General features: G+C 38.9%; 1 protein-coding gene across 3 annotated transcripts in view; it reads right to left on the bottom strand.

Annotated features, from left to right (window-relative positions):
* Positions 1-17,092, bottom strand: part of LOC126377811 (latrophilin Cirl) — a 471,420-nt gene that overhangs the window by 192,133 nt on the left and 262,195 nt on the right. For all 3 annotated transcript variants that reach the window (XM_050025678.1, XM_050025677.1, XM_050025680.1), the window contains exon 2: positions 6,477-6,821. In XM_050025678.1, coding sequence (XP_049881635.1) covers positions 6,477-6,783 — 307 coding nt within the window. In that variant the 5' untranslated portion in view covers positions 6,784-6,821. The remainder of the gene's footprint in view (positions 1-6,476; positions 6,822-17,092) is intronic.

Here is a 17,092-nt window from a genome sequence, read left to right on the forward strand (position 1 = left end):
AAAACATCTATATAGAGAGTTTATAGATGCCTATTTCTGGTGGATTAAATCTTAACCTAATTTAAGCTTGTATACTCAAACTAATGCTCTTCTTCACTTATATTAATAGGAAAATAATGTATTTTAATTTTGTAGCTATTTTTAAATGTATTATTTTTATGTGTCATGTACATAACTGATTGATAATTTACTCATTAATCATTTTGCGATCCCTAGTTTGGTTAGGACATTACAGGCTGATTATCTGACTGTCCAAAAAGTAAGACGATCCATGCATCGGAAGGCACGTTAAGCCGTTGGTCCCGGTTATTACTTACTGATGTAAGCACGTAGTCGTTACAGGAGTCATGTCAGGAGCCTAGGGCGGCTCAATAATAACCCTGACACCAGGGCTGTTGTCACAATCCACACGATAGAAGAAAAAGATAATTTTCTCAATGACTGTTATAAGATATAAATGCATGCCAAAGTTGGTGAAATTTACTGAAACTCTACCATAATTGTAAAAAGATCTGTAAATAACGTATATTTCTTGCAATAAATGATTTCTGATTTCAAGAAATAGATAGAGCAGGTTTTGTCCTGTCAAATTAAGATACGATCTACTCTGAACCGGCGTGCGTGTACGAAGCGATTGATGAATGTGGAGGAAGCAAGAGAAGTGTGTCAGGATCGAAGCAAATAGAATTCTATAGTCTCTGCTTACCCCGGTGGGAAATAGGCGTGAGTTTATGTATGTATGTAAATTAAGATAACAAGTTGTTGGTTGCTTCCCACTGTTAGAGGTCCGTATAATGCCATTTAGGCCTGAACATTGTAATTAGTATATACCTTTATAATCTATATTTGGTTTTGTAGGCGGAGCGGGGTTTCAACTACAAGTACCTTGGTTACTTAAAAGAAACCCCAACACTGGAAATTGTAAACTTCTAAAAAAAAAAGAAAAAAAAAAATGTTGGTTCGCCACCATTGAGATAACATTATCTTAGGGCAGGAGCTTAATACTGAAGTGAGTCTCGTACATACATAGCGGTCAAACACATAACCCTCCATTTGCTTCACAGTCAAAATAGTAGCATTTTTAACCTATTTACACTAGCTGCTAAGGAGGTGTAGTAAGTGATAATCGACTCTAATACACTTAACAAAAGCTATGCCTTCATGCGTACTAACAGTCTTAATTTCTTAATAATAGCAACGCGAACAATGATGTATGGAATATATATCATGTTTGTACTAGAAAACATCGTTTTGTGAGGAGATGCTGGTTGAAGTTTATAGTGTTTGGGTCAATTCGTTGCTGATGTCGCTAACTCACTTGTCTGAAATTTTTGGCGAATCTAATTTGCCCCTTTTGATCTTGTCAACAAAACAAATTATTTTAGCAAACCTGAAGATTTGACAGGTCCGATTCTTTACAGAAGCGACTGCCTGTCTGTCCTTCCAACCCGCGAATTAAAAACCAGCCCAATACAGGTTAGGTCACACACCTCCGAAAATGCATTTCTCAGGAATGTGGGTTTCTTTACGATGTTTTCCTTCACCGCTGAGCATGTGATCCAATCATGAATTCGAAAACAAATTATTTAGGCCTGTGCTGTTATGGGCCTGTGTTGATTCGAATCTGCGACCTTACTGAGCTTTCTGTTCGACCAACGTGATAGGTGAACCGTATCGCCGTCTATAATGGTCGAGCCAACTGTATTAGTGAAAACTGCACTTGAGATAAATTAATAACTCATTGGTGCAAGTCCCGTACCGCGGTTCGAACTGGCGCACTATCTTTTACATACACGAAATATTATTCCAACAACAACCAACAAGGTATACAAAAAGTTGCGCATACCCAAACTCCTGTCTCAACAAACTCCATATTAATAACACTTACCAACAAACAAACATAGTAAACAAAGACAAAGTACGCTGTTCCGTGTTTCTTTGTATACTCAGTGGCTCAGTAGTAAATTCGGAGTGTACTCAAGATTTAAGAGTGGTTTCAGCTACGATTTATGTGCACATACTTCCCTAGATTCAGATTTACGCAACGTTTTAGTGAAGATAAAAACACTAATGGAAGTCAGAGGTGATTGTAAATATGCCGGCGAGAAACGGTTTTTGAATGCGGAATTTTCTGTGGTTTTTTGTAGTAGGTTGATTGTTAAGAGACATTTCGAAGTTTTTGGGAATCTTCAGTCCAGCTGTGGACAAAAACAGATGTGTGCTTAAATATGTAAGAACACACCTACTTCCCGTTGGGGTAGGCAGATACGAAAGAATTTCACTTACTTATCCTGAAACACCACTCTCGCATCTTCCAAAAAACGTTCCGAAAAAAATCCCGGGTTGGGCTCTAAACCACTGAATTCAACTTTAGAAGTTTAAATTCATGTTTAAATCATAGATAATTCAGAGCGAGGATTTGGTGTATATAACTCTATAGACCTCTGCCTACTCCATTTATGTATCTCTGAGTCAAATATTTGAATTTTTTTTATAGTTTTATAACATCATAAACATGACATAGCATCATGCTTATGTCTCCGATGGAGTAGGACTGGTTCAGTACTCCATCGAAGATATAGGCAGAGGTGTTTTGACTCAGGAACATAAACTTTCTAACGTTACTCATAAGAGGAAAACGGCATTTATTTTAGCACAAAATTGTCTTTCCAAAAATTCCGTTAATTGCTTGCGGTTTATTCATTGTGTGTGTTAATGTTAATTCACAATTTAGCACTACAGTCTATGACTAACATCTTTTGTACGATTGTGAGCAATATTTGCCATTTGTTTCGAGTTCTTGGGAAGCAAATTGTCACGGCTGGTGTAACAAATGAATGGGTTTTACGTTTTTTTCCTTATCTACGGGTGGTCTGAGACGAATCTTAGAATTGATGTTTTGATTGACTTGCGAATTGTACCGATTGTTGCTGTTTCTTGCTAATCAAATCGCGTTTTAGGTACCTATCGAAAGCTCAAGATATCTAGGTAATAAATATTTTAGAATTTTTTGAATTTCTAGGTATTCATGAGCGAGATTTGCGTCATGCATTAAATTTTTTATATGTTAGACAATCCCGAAAAATGCGTTACGGAGGTTTGTGACCTAATCTGTAATGAGAAACTGTTCCCTTCGCGGGTTGGAAGGTCAAACAAGCAGTCGCTTCTGTAAAAACTCTTTAATAGGACACTGGCTGCTTTTTTTTTTCAAATTGTTTTTTCTTAAACTCCAGTCCCATCTGCCTTCTTCTTCTTATCGTCTCGATGGCAAACTAAATAGTATCGGCCCAAAACTTGGCAACAAGTATGGCGCTATCTGCAGCGCTCATCAGATCCTCCTCTGCACGCGTGTTCGTGTTCGGGCACCCAGGACACGATGTAAGATGTTCCATCGTTTGGGGAACAGTGCCCTTGCACTTTAAGTCCGAGCCATCCGAAAAACCCCACATGAACAAATTTTCCTTACTTCGGCCCACCTGAGTCTGAAGTCTATTTAGAGACTTCTAGGTAAGCCAAGGCAAATCAAGGCCTGGCGGAGGTCTCTCGAACGGCGGAACAAAAGGGTTTGGGAGGTGTACCCGTAATAAAGCTCTTTTTACATAAGTTTTGCTGGCAACGAACGGAATATCACCTGTAACATTAGTAGGTACACTTTTTTCCGACCTTTTTTTCGTGCCCCAATGATACTTAATATGAATCAGCGAACTATTTCCTATAAATGAACCGATTGTTACATCAACCTTGAAATGTTTCCAAATCTTTTTTCTATCATTCCGTGTATCATTTGATTCTGATACAAATGATTCTACGCTCAGCGGGATGCATTCACGAACTTATCCATTGTCATAATTGTAATTGATATTTTTGAAGTATTTGGTCATCGATTTTTTGAGTAGGTACGGTGTTTCGAATTTCGACGTATAGTTAAGATCGTTATAAAAGACAGCACGTAAACCCTTATAAAAAAATTGGATAGATCAGAAATCTGGACTGGATTCAAAATACAAAATAATTCGTGATTTGCGTTAAAATAGGACATCATACTTTCTTTCTTTCGTTTCGTTTTAAACTATCGCATTTTTAATCGAGGTAAAAACAAAATACCTATGTTGTTAGGTTGTTCCGAAGACATCTATTAAGTAGGGATTTTATGATGTGTAATTTTCATTACTAATAAATGATGTCTATCTCTAGTGGCTACCTATCACGACTATCAATAAGGATTTAGCTTAGGGAAAATTAAAATAAAATTACTAGGACATATTCTCATAAAACGTACTTCTGAATTTTCAATACCTTTCGTCTGCATTCATTCAAAAGCACAAAATTTCCAGACGCACTCAAAATTTGAAGACTTTAGAAAAGAATCATAAACCCGTAGTGGGTCGTTAAAGAAATGGCTCGGCTTGAATCCTTAGTCTTTGAGCAAAAGCCACGTGATGAGTCAAAGGGTTTAAAGAAAATTCAGTTTAATAAATTCCCGACGTTTTACTAAACTAGTAGACGTGCTATGTAAGAGTTCATACTTCTTAGATCTCAGAAAGTCTAGAGAAATACCTAACTTCATAGCATGAGCACAAAGGAGATTTTCTGTAATTTTATTTAGTGGAATATTTAGGCAAGTCTTCTTATATTAATGTACAGTATTGAACAATATTATGTACCTACTTTAGGACTGCGACCAACAGATTTATAAATACGAAACTAACTCTATCTACCGTTTGTGGTCCAAGAAAGGCCAAAGAGAAGGTGCAGGTCGTGTCGTATTAGGAGGTGAAGGATTTGGTGGATAGAAGAGAGGAATGGCAGTTAGTCCACCGACAAGATCACAGCTCTTAAGTAATGAAAGAAGAGAAAGGACATGGAACAGTTTTATTCCAGGAATCGCCCCCTAAAAGGATAACACAAACACACACACTCGCACACACACATACACACATATATACACACACACACACACACACACACACTCACTCACACTTACTTTACTGTATAGTCTATTTTACTTAAACTCAAACTGTTTTTTTTTTTTAATTAATATTCTTTTTTCTTTCTTTTCGCGTTTATTACTCAGTTTACTAAACATAATTATTCTATGCATAAACATACTCCCTAGTGTCCATATTTATTCTGGAGGTGGTGGCCTGGAGCCTGTAGTACAGGGTAAACTAGTTTAGCCTCCAGCCTCCACAAACATATGTTAAATAAGTCATAATGTAACTTATTACTATTATGTTATGGAGGTAATAAACGATTTTTATTTATTTATTTTATTTTTATAAAATGGGGGATGGAAAAAATGTGCCGCCTTCTACAATTCAAATCCACGTGGACCTATGCGGGCAGAAATTCACGCCCATTTCCGGTAAGCGAAGCGAAGAGACTGTAGAATTCCATTTGCTTCGATCCCGACATACTTCTCTTGCTACCTCCACATTCATCAATCATTTGAAGTGGAATCATCCACCGCAGAAGAAAGCACAGTAAATCAACTCAGAATCATGAGCTGAATCATCCCCCTCAGTATTCGGTGCGGCACTTCTTCTTCTAACATAGATAGATAGATAGATAGATAAAAACATTTATTTGGTCTACAGACACACATGCATACAAAATGAAAAAGATTAGATACAGACAACCAATCAACAGAGACGAAGCTCTGTATTAAACACGCCAGGTATGTATGTGTGCTGTAGCAGCGCAAATCGGTCATAGCTCAGCGCAAGTTTTTGCTCTCACGAACAAAACGCTGATTTTCAGCTACAACACGGCTGGAGAAATCCGCGGGTACGGCAACCGAACCAACCGATGATGCTTGCCAATAAAATTCGATACTGAAAACATGTGGGTTGTGAGGTGAATTACCAACCTCATCAACCCTGGTGTCAGGGTTACTATTGAGCCGCCAAAGGCCCCTGACATGACTCATGTAACGACTACCGTACTTACATCAGTAAGTAACCGGGATCAACGGCTTAACGTGCCTTAGCACGGATCGTCTTACTTTCGGAGAATCAGGTGATCAGCCTGTAATGTCCTAACCAAACTAGGGATCACAAAGTGTTTTTTGTGTCCGGGTGGTGAGCTCAATGCTCAACCACTGGACCACGGAGGCCGGAGGTGCGGCACTAACATCCTATATGTATATAGGTAAGTAAAAGCATATTCAGGCTTGAATCACCTGATTGTCCGAAAAAGTAAGATGACTCCGTGCTTCGGAAGGCACGTCAAGCCGTTGGTCCCGGCTATTAGCCGTAAAAACACCTCCACCAACCCGCAGTGGAGCAGCGTGGTGTGTGGAGTTCATACCCCCTCCTTGGTTGATTGAGGGGAGGCCTGTGCCCAGGGGACGTATATAGGCAGTTTATGTTATGTAAAAGCACGACGCATGACGTCATAAATCGTCTGAAACAGACGTATAAGGCCAATGGTGTGGTGGTGGTGTGTGGTGATGTAAAAGCATATTTTGGACTCACCTGCACTTCTCGCTTCCGCATCCAAACTCGTCCCAAGGAACACCGACACACATACTATAATCACTAGAGTTTTTAGCCTAAAGCACCTTCTACCAAACCCTCCCTTCGAACGTTTCTCACAATCACTTAATTTAAAGTCTATACTTTTACTGCTAGCTTTGTCTTTGTCAAAGACATTTCTTTTAAAGCCTATTCTGCCTCCTCTGTCTTCTAGGAGGGAACGGAGATTGTTCCTTCTTCTGGTAAGGTTGTCTAGTGGAGCCAAGATGGTATCGGTTATTGGCTCCATGGCAGCACTAGTGACCATTAGCTACGTCAAATTGACAGCTCATCCTCGGTTATCATCTGTAACAAAGGAAAATTTAAAATTAGAATTTAACATAAAATCATATAATATAAGCTCGCGACTCTATAGGTACCAATTTGTTACTTGACAGTTTTCGGATAAGTATTTTAAAAAATACAATTTCTTATTTTACACCTCTTAAAATATTTTATTTTCTCGAAAAATCTTTAAATAATAGAAAAAAAAACACATTTTTCATCAATTATTTTAACATGTTGGTCACATGACATTTTGCCCAGTGACGTCACAGTTCAACAAACAAAAAAAGCTGTGAAACAATATCACTTGAAACCTGACAGATAGTTTTTGTATGTGTCTCCACCGAGACTCGAATTCAGGACGTCCGAAACGTGAGTCCAACGCTCAGCCACTGGACCATGGAGGCCGTTATTATACTATGGCAATTATCAACCAAGTCGCAAGTTTAAAAATATTGTGCACGATTAGTTTTATATACAGTGTTAGTGACGCCGTAACGAATACTGAGGGGGCTGATTCAGACCATGATTCTGAGTTGATATCACGTGGAAATTGCTATCGGATTTTTTTTTTAAATTCTTTTCAGTTCTATATTTTGCGACGGAAAATTCCACTTGATATCAACTCAGAATCATGGTCTGAATCATCCCTCAAAGTTTTCGTTACGATGTCACTAACACCCTGTATAAGATTTGGTAAAATTACATATAAAGACTTTTCCACGAATATGATATTTCAACAGATAATGAAGAGACGTATTAACATTAATTTACAAACATATGTAATGTGAAATTCATTTAAAATATGAAAAGCTCTTATTTATTTTAAAAGAGATGCACCAGTCCCTTTGTATGTAGAATTGTATGCACGACGTTATTGAAAATTTTAATGAATTTCGCGAATATATTACGGAATACACGTTTTTTGTATCGGAAACCTTTTGTGAAACATTAACGATGAGTTACGCTTCGAATTCGGTTTTTTTTAACAAAAGCAGTGCTCGATTTCGTGGCCAAATATTTCGTAAAAGTATTAAGCGGAAATAAAAGATAAAAGTACATTTGTAACCAGTTTCGTAATCCTTTTTTATCAGTTTTATAAATAATTTTATTAAAACAAACACATGTTATAAATAAAACACCTCCTCCAATGCGAAATAAAATCTCCTCTTCTCTTGTTTATAAATATTACACACATACATACATAAAATAACGCCTATTTCCCATCGTGTTTCTTTCACCCGTGAGCACATCCAAACATGAATTCAAAAATCATTAGGTCGAGGCGCCTACTCCTTCGAGGATGTTGTTATGTAAATACTTCTATACGCGATACGGTTCGCCACCTATCACGAGGGTCTAACAGAAAGCTCGGTGAGGTGTGGGTACTTTGTTCATCTTGCGATGGATGTACCTATGACTGCTTCGTTGACATAAAGTTGTGAGCTTATGTTTAGTTTTGAGATATTTGGAAGGATAAAGAGACTTTAAATAATGGAATTTTAATATTTCAGTAACAAACAACACTGCACCTAATTATCATCTAATTAGACACATAAGCCATGTCACAGAACTGCATTAGAACTACATTCTATTACAATTGCAGTTATGCGAACCGCACAAAATCTGAATCCCAAAAGTTTTACAGCTAGGATGCAATTGAAATGCAGTCAGTCTGTAATAACTTTAGATGTTCTAACAAATTATATTATTATCTTTGTTTAAGTATTTCTTTAAATCACGAACAAGAAAGCGAACACTAAAATAAGTATAAGGAGGTCAATTTATGTAGGTATTAAATTAGTGTTAATAGCGTTAAAAGTAAAGTAAAACACACAACACAATTTCCCTCCACATCAACATCTAAATTTCCTCACCTTAAATACTTTAACCACTTTACGTAACTAGCAAAAACCGTACAACTTAATAGGGTAAACGGGCCCGTACGCGGCGCTCATAAATTCGTTATCGTGCAAAAAAGAGACAGCAAATATTGGCGCGAAAATAAGTGCAAAACACAGGAACGTCGACAATCTAATAAGCAATTCATCAAGGGATGTGACAGTATGTGTTATCTTATGTTGTTAGCGGGCGGGCGAGGGGTCCGAGAGCTGTGGGGAGGGGGAGGCGTGCATTGAAGACACCTGCGGCACACTGACGGAGATAAACAGGCGAGAGATGAACCCGCCTTAAAGCTGGATTAACAAGGTCTAGACTTGTATAATGAGAGGTAGTTGTTCGGTGGAAGAAAGCGTTCAATAGCCGTCGTTTAGCCCTCCCACTTTAAGCTTAATGACTGGTCCTGTCTGTCAGTTTTTATGGTGCATCTGTGCAGTGTTATCGGTAAAGGTAAAATGCAGGCTTTTTACCGGTGCATTTTTGTTTTATGTAGACTGTCGGAGTAGGTTTAAAAGTAGGAATTACAGCCTAATCTTTCTCACAACTGTGTTAGTTTTCCTTGAGGCTATTACTTTCCTAATTGGTGACGGGTTATTGCCTGTCACTACCTATGGGGTTTGCTGTATGGTTAGAAATTGCAACCGACACAATAGTATTTTCTTCATCACTGGCAAAATTGTGGCAAAGCCATTAATCAAGAATTGAATTATTTTAGCAGTAAGACCGGCTCCTCTAGTCCTCTATTGTATTAGAAAAAATAGTTTATTACCTCCACAACATAATAGTAAAAAGTTACGTTTACCATTTTTTTTTTTTTGTTTATTTTTAGTTTTTTTGTTGTATTACCTCTATATACGGTTTATTATATTTTAAGACTACGTAACAGAAACGGCAGCATTTACCTTGTGATTATTTGTGGCTCAAAGATTCCGGGTATGGGTTTTTGTATGTGTGTATGTATGTACATTCTTAAACCACAGATTCTTTAGGATTTCTAAACTAAAACGGTCTTTTTTTTCTAAAATTACATCTTCGATTCTTCATTCCCAATAAAACTGCAGGCGTACGATAACTCACGACACCTGAGCGGTGGAAGTTCCGTCCCTCCGGGCACGGAAACAATTTCAGTTACGATCTTACTGGACCCTACTTTACCTTGTGACAAGGAACAAATTCCCATTCGGTCGTTAGGCATAAATATATTGTTGAGACGTGATCTTCGATGGCTTGCAATCGAAATGCGACGTTTTATTTCGCTGGCCAGTTTTGGTGCATTTACCCTTTTTTGCGAATGTTCGAAGTTATTTTGAATTTTCTGTTTATTTTGAATAAGTCGAAATGAAATCCTATAATTTACAAATAGAACAAAAAATTACATATCTTGATACTTTTTTACACAAATGTCATAACAGTTCAATAACTAGCTCTCCTCATATGTCTAGACAAACAGCCAGGGAAAGCCGTCAAAAATCTCTGTAGACTTTGAATTATTCGTAAAACTTTAGAATACAAAAACTTAAAAACTTTTGATTTTATTATTTTATTTTTTTACCTAGAGCTGCTGTATATTTCTATTTTATGTCATCTAGCCCTCGCTGACAATTACTTCCGCACAATATCCCAGGAAAAGGAAATTACTGAAAACCAGCGCTGGATGGCGCCATAGATGGAGCCATGCTATGGCGCCATCCAGCGCTGGTTTACCTAGCTGTTATAGCAAATGTAAATTGTTACTGGCAATAAATTTATTATATTCTTATTCTAAAAAAAATTAAAATATTTTTTGAAGTGACACGTTTCGATAAATTAAATTATTTCCAACAACAATTTAATTTTCTAAAACCACGCCCCACTCAAACCATTTACCATCCAAACGGCAACGCAGCAAGCAACGTAACAGGCAGACCTGCAGTTTTTCCTAGGTCTAGATCTGGTGGGAAACAGTCGCAGGTGTGGGGTGGTCGGTCATTTATCTTCCACCCTTATCCCACATTAGGGGGATTCTTTTAGTTCTAGCTGTTCAGCTACTTTTAGTACGATGTCTGGCAAAATGTTGTTGTTGTTGTGAAAACCACGTAAGCGCCTCTTTGAAAAATCGCATTCTGATGTGATTTTTGGTAACAATACCTTCCTGCAAACACACTAGTTTCAAGGAGCCGTGGCCCAGTTGGTAGAACGCTAGCCTCTCACTTTGAGGTCGCAGGTTCGAATCCAGCACAAGCCTAAACCAATGATTGTCGAATTTTGAATTCACGTTTGGATCATAAATGATTATCACGTCCCTAGCGGTGAAGGAAAACATCGTGAGGAAACCCATGTTCCCGAGAAATGCAGTTTCGGAGGTATGTGATCTAACCTGTATTGGGCTGGTTTTCCCTTCCGGATTGGAAGGTCAGCCAGGCAGTCGCTTCTGTAAAAACCGGACCTGTCAAATCTTTAGGTTGGGAAAGCGGACCCTGTGAAATAGGGGGATGAGACACTCTATAGTTTCAATTGGAGGAAAAAAACTTTGACTCGATTTTTATCCGGAACGAAATTACGGTTTTGTTTAAGAATATCACATTAGAATGTGATCTAATTATGTAAAAAAAATGGCATACCTATAAAATTATATTCAAAGATGATTACCCACAAAAACAACACAACACCTATGTATGTCTTTAAAAACAATTCCGTAACAATTTAACGTACAGAAACCACTTTTTCCGTCCATTTATCCTTGGAGGTGCATCTGCGAATGCTTCGTAAGCCCTGAATTGTAGTACAAACAATCCGTCAACCGGAGAGCCACCTGGGCCCGGGGAGAATGGACCTCACAATAGTGTTGCCAGGGTTCTAAAATTACGCGGAATGTCCCGGTTTTCAGAAGTCCAAAAATTCGTATCGCGAAAGTGCTGCCACGGTAAATATCTCGATTAATCGCTCTCTGTCATCCGGGTGAGAGCCTTCAGCGCTCCCCATTTGTCCGGCCAAGTAGTTAATGCCATCTGCGGCAAATCAACAATAAGGCACGTCAAAAAAAAAGCTCTCTGTCACGATGTTATGTATGACATTTGCGATCTGTCATTTATAATATAGAAATTAGATCCTTTACACTAATTACAAGTACTAAGCCTATCTTGCTTTTGTTATTTTTGTTTTAGTGCATTTTTTTTGTATTTTTTTATTTATGTACCGCACTCACCCGTGATAACCCGGGGAAACTCCGTATTATGTAATGGTTAACACAGTCGTCCCAGCTTGACAACAGCTGCGGATTCGAGTGCGGGTGCGAGATCCCGTCCGAGTTAAACATTTTTGATTTAATTTTCTGAGGGTTTTTTGTACCTATCGTATTTCTTTATGTAAGTATCAGTTGTCAATGCCGTCGATCGTTGCAATTTTTTTTGTAGTCGTAACTCAAAGACATATAGGCGAGAGTTCAATCTTTCAGTGTCCAGATTTAGAAAACGAAGAAAAAAACAATACAAAAACATCAGATTTAAAAACTTACACAAAATGACAAATAAAAAAGAAAAACATCATGGTGTCAAATCTTCAGGTCTAGTGAAAAACGGGATAATTCTAGAGAGATGATGATGATGATGATGATCATATATCATGGTGGGGGTGGCCCGCAATAAATGGACCAAAAAACTGCGTTTATTAAACCTGTGTCCATTTTTTTGAGAAATGCCTGGCAACACTACTGAGAACTCAGAATTCTAAGGATAAATTACTGTTTATATTTCTTCCCGGCTTACTGTCTGTCTGCAAACCCTTATTCAGATTTAATTTTATTAAACACAAGGTGTCAGGTCGATTTGATATTAAACTTGGTTTTTGATGATTTGGGGGTATTATGGAGTTTGGATTTAATTTTGTGGGATTAGTAGGGGTATTACGGCCTCCGTGGTCCATTGGTTTGAGCGTTGGGCTCACGATCCGGAGGTCCCGGGTTCAAATCCCGGTGGGGACACATCATTTTGTGATCCCTTGTTTTGTTATAGGACATTACAGGCTGATTACCTGATTGTCCGAAAGAAAGATGATCCGTGCTTCGGAAGGCACGTTAAGCCGTTGGTTCCGGTTACTACTTACTAATGTAAATTAGTAGTCGTTACAGGGGCCTTTGGCGGCTCAGTAGTAACCCTGACACCAGGGTTGATGGGGTTGGTAATCCACCTCACAACCCACACGATAGAAGAGTAGGGGAATTCAACAGACGGACATAAGTGTCCACGCTTTTGTTCTTTACGGGGTGGGCAGTGCTGCAATTCAACTGGCGACCATATCTGCTGCATAGTTTGTCATACAAGAGAGCTGATAACGCAGCTCAGAAGGAAGAACGCTTACCTCTTACTGTGAGGTCGTAGGTTCGAATCGATCATACTAAAAATAATATTCGAATTTGTTTCCTAATCAATGTTTTGGGACATAAATGATTATCATGTTCTCGGTGAAGGAACACGTCATGAAGAAACTCACATTTCCAAGAAATAAGCTGCGGAGGTAGGTGACCTAACCTGTTTTGGGTTGGTTTTCCCTTCGAAATGCACTCTGAAAAGACCGGACCTGTAAAATATTCAGGTCAGGTAAACGGACCCTGTGACAGAGGGTAAACGCTATGAAGACGATGGAACTTTTAAGACATGCAGAATGCAAAAAAGCTGCATTTCTAGACCTCATCATACTCCCAGCATAGTTTTTATAATTAAGCATTTAAGGCACAACATTAACAGCTTATAAAATTGCAATATTATTAGCTATAACCAACTTCAATTTCGCATTTATAAATACAGATAAGGATAAATAAACTATAAAGTTTTCTGATTTCAACTAACCACCTATAAATATGGTAACAGGTCCCTGGTAATAGCTGCAAGAACCGGTAATAGTTATTTTTTAGTTGCTCCATTAAGCTAATACGTTATACTAGTTAGTTCACCCGGCGTTGGTCTGTATAAGGTATGCTAGTTATGTACGGTCTAAATTTAGAAATGGCGAACGAAATGCTTTGTGCATTCCTACTAACGTGTTGCGTTGGTGGAAGTTGCGAACTGGGGGGTTAAAATGGCCACATCGAAGCAATTCATCTAAGAAAGCAATATTGCAATTTGACATTTGGGCATATAAAAGTAAGTGCGCAATGCAAACAGTACGCACCTACCAATAAAAGTAACATTTTGCCACGAGGCTGTCTGTCTTTTGTCACAAAATTTAAATTTAGAAAGCGCGCGTTAATTGATTTTCGTACACAATTTTCCCGCTTATCTGTATGACATGAATGTCTGTCATTCTACTCCCTTTTCAAAAAAGGAAGAAGGCACTTTCCTTGTATCTTATGACTCGTACCACATACCATAAGGCTGGCTTCCGAAGACAGGGTTAAAATTTCATCGCCTTAAACGGCATTGGTGTGTCATGGCCCTTTTTCCCGGGTACGCTGCGTTGCACTGTCGTTAGGTTTTTGTCTGGCCAAGTAGTTACTGCCATCTGCGGCAAATCTACAATAAGTCACGTCAAAAAAAAAATGTCATTAGGTACTTTTTGTCAGCTGTTTGTCAGCTTCTTGCTTGTCATGAAGAAAGGACTTACCTAATTTACCTAACGTTTGAGGATGAGGAAAGTATGGAGTAGAATTGTGGCAAGCGTGCTAAATACGAAGGACTCCGATACCGACCCCGCCGGCGTGGCTAATGATTTCCCTCATTCAGCGCTTATCGCTATTGGGTCGATTAATTAATCATATCTTTATTAGATAAAATTTAACATAAGTTCACTATATTCCAATTGGGCTTGTCATAGGTACATTCATCGCAAGATGAACTAGGTACCCACACCTCACCGAGCTTTATGATTGACCAACGTTATAAGTGGTGAGCCGTATTACAGTCTATAACGGTTGAGCCAACTGTGTTAACTCATTGGTGCAAATCCATTAAGAAGCAAGCCAATGAACCACAGGATCACAGTGACTTCGAGAGCATTTAAAATAAGCTCTTAGAGCATGTTAACGACCTCCGTGGTCCAGTAGTTGACTGTTGGGCTCACGATCCGGAGGTCCCAGCTTCGATTACCAAATATATCACAAAATAACTTTGTGGTCCCTAGTTTGGTTAGGACATTACTGGCTGATCACCAGATTGTCCGAAAGTAAGATGACTTTTCGGAAGGCACGTAAAGCCGTTGGTCCCGGTTACTACTTACTGTAAGTAAGTAGTCGTTACGTGAGCCATGTCAGGGGCATTTGGCGGCTCAATAGTAACCCTGACACCAGGGTTGATGAGGTTGCTACTCCATGTCACAACCCACACGATAGAAGAAGAGTATGTTTTTGTCCAATGGTTTGAAACTGAAGTTTATTTAAAACTTTCCCAAGTGGTGAATTCATACGGGCGGGCGAATGGCCTAGTTGTCGTCAGGTCGTAACTCGACGGCCGCAATTTGTCCAATGCATTTCCCGGTTGCAGTTTAGACTGCTGTGAAATTTTCATGCCAGGACGTCTACCATGGCTTGAGTCCCGGGACGGAGTTAAAGACAGATACATAGCGTTAGGATCTAACTAAATTACATTACGTAAGTCCTCGGTTATATACTCGGTTGTAGGCAGACATCAGAGACGATCCATCACAAGATAAACTTGCATTATATTGATAGCAAAAAACTAGAAAGACCACAAGATTGGTCTAACAGAATGCTTGAGGTGTGGGTACTTAGTTCATCTTGCACTGGATGTATCTCCGACTATCCCAATCGGGATATAGTCGTGAGCTTATGTTAAAAATAGAAAGAATATTATGATTTAGTATGATCTAAGTGCTTGGAATTGCTATTTTTATGAGATTCAAAGATTTTGTCAACATTATTTTTTTGCCTTTGCTTATTCGCTTATTGAAAATTAGCTAAGGACTGGTCGGCCGAATGATGTGACAACACAAGAAAAATATTCATTTAAAAAAAAAACTGTTAGAACTAGCCTCTATACGGGCCTGAGAGCAAACGAAGAACATATTTTTTTTATATGCAGTAATACAAAACAAAACATAAACAGCCTATATACGTCCCACTGCCGGGCACAAGCCTTCCCCTCAACCACCCGGAGGGGGTATGGAGCGTAGTCCACCACGCTGCTCCACTGCGGGTTGGTGGATGTGGCAAGGAGACTCGCCGTAGCGGGAATCACCGTTCGGAAAGTTGCTGTCAACGCAATAATTCGTTTTTTGAATAGTTTAATTTGATTTGAAAACGTTCAGCTGCTTATCTCTCTATGTCAGAAATGACACAATCTCCTTAATGATTGTAACAAGGAGCCATGGAACATAAGTCGCTAAAAGTTTTCTATATAGGTAATACTTATAAGCAATAAGCTAAGATGATCTAATGACTAAGATTGAGAAGGGAATGTTAAGATGGTTTATACACGTGGAGCGGATGAAGGATAATAGGATTACGGAAGCAGTATATAAGGCGAAGGTTGTCGATAACTGACTGAGGAAGATCCACAAGGATGTACATTGACGAAATTGGGGATTTCCATAAAAAAGTTTAGTAAGATCTACTTTGCCAGCGCGCGTGAATGACACGATTGACGTAGGTATGTGGAGAAACTAAGAGAAGTATGTCAGGATCGAAGCAGATAGAATCCTGTTGCTGCGGAAATAAGCGTGAGTTTATGTATCTATGTACCATTCACCCTACTTTTGACGTCAGAAACGACCTCCGTGGTCCAGTGGTTGAGCGTTGGGCTCACGACCCGGAGGTCCTGGGTTCGATTCCCTATGGGGGGGGGGGGAGGCCATATCACAAAAAATACTTTGTGCTCCCTAGTTTGGTAAGGACAATACAGGCTGATCACCTGATTGTCCAAAAAGTAAGATGATCCGTGCTTCAGAAGGCACGTTAAGCCGTTGGGCCCGGTCACTACTTACTGACGTAAGTAAGTAGTCGTTACATTAGCCATGTTAGGGGGCTTTGGCGGCTCAACAGTAACCCTGACTTCAGGGTTGATGAGGTTGGTACTTGATCCACACGATAGAAGAAGACTACTAGATTCGAAATTGAGCTAGTTAACCTAACTAAGTACCCACGCTTCACTGAGCTTTCTGTTAGACCAACGTGATAGGTGTTCAGCCGCATCGCCGTCTATAATGGTTGAGGCAATTGTGTTAGTGAAAATTCCATTCCAATTACAAATGCAGTATGTTATATTATAGAGTACGTACGTGAATATGTCGTGGCCAGATCGTAGAATTGATCATTTCATGAAATAGAATATCATTCATTGGCCACATCATGATGTGGTTTGGGCAGATCAATGAACACGAAACGTTTAATGATATGAGAAACTAAATGCATGATCACTTCATGATATGGCCAAACGTTGGCAATCATATCGTAAAATTAGTAACAT

This window comes from Pectinophora gossypiella, chromosome 24, assembly GCF_024362695.1.
Source record: "Pectinophora gossypiella chromosome 24, ilPecGoss1.1, whole genome shotgun sequence".
Lineage (NCBI taxonomy): Eukaryota > Metazoa > Arthropoda > Insecta > Lepidoptera > Gelechiidae > Pectinophora > Pectinophora gossypiella.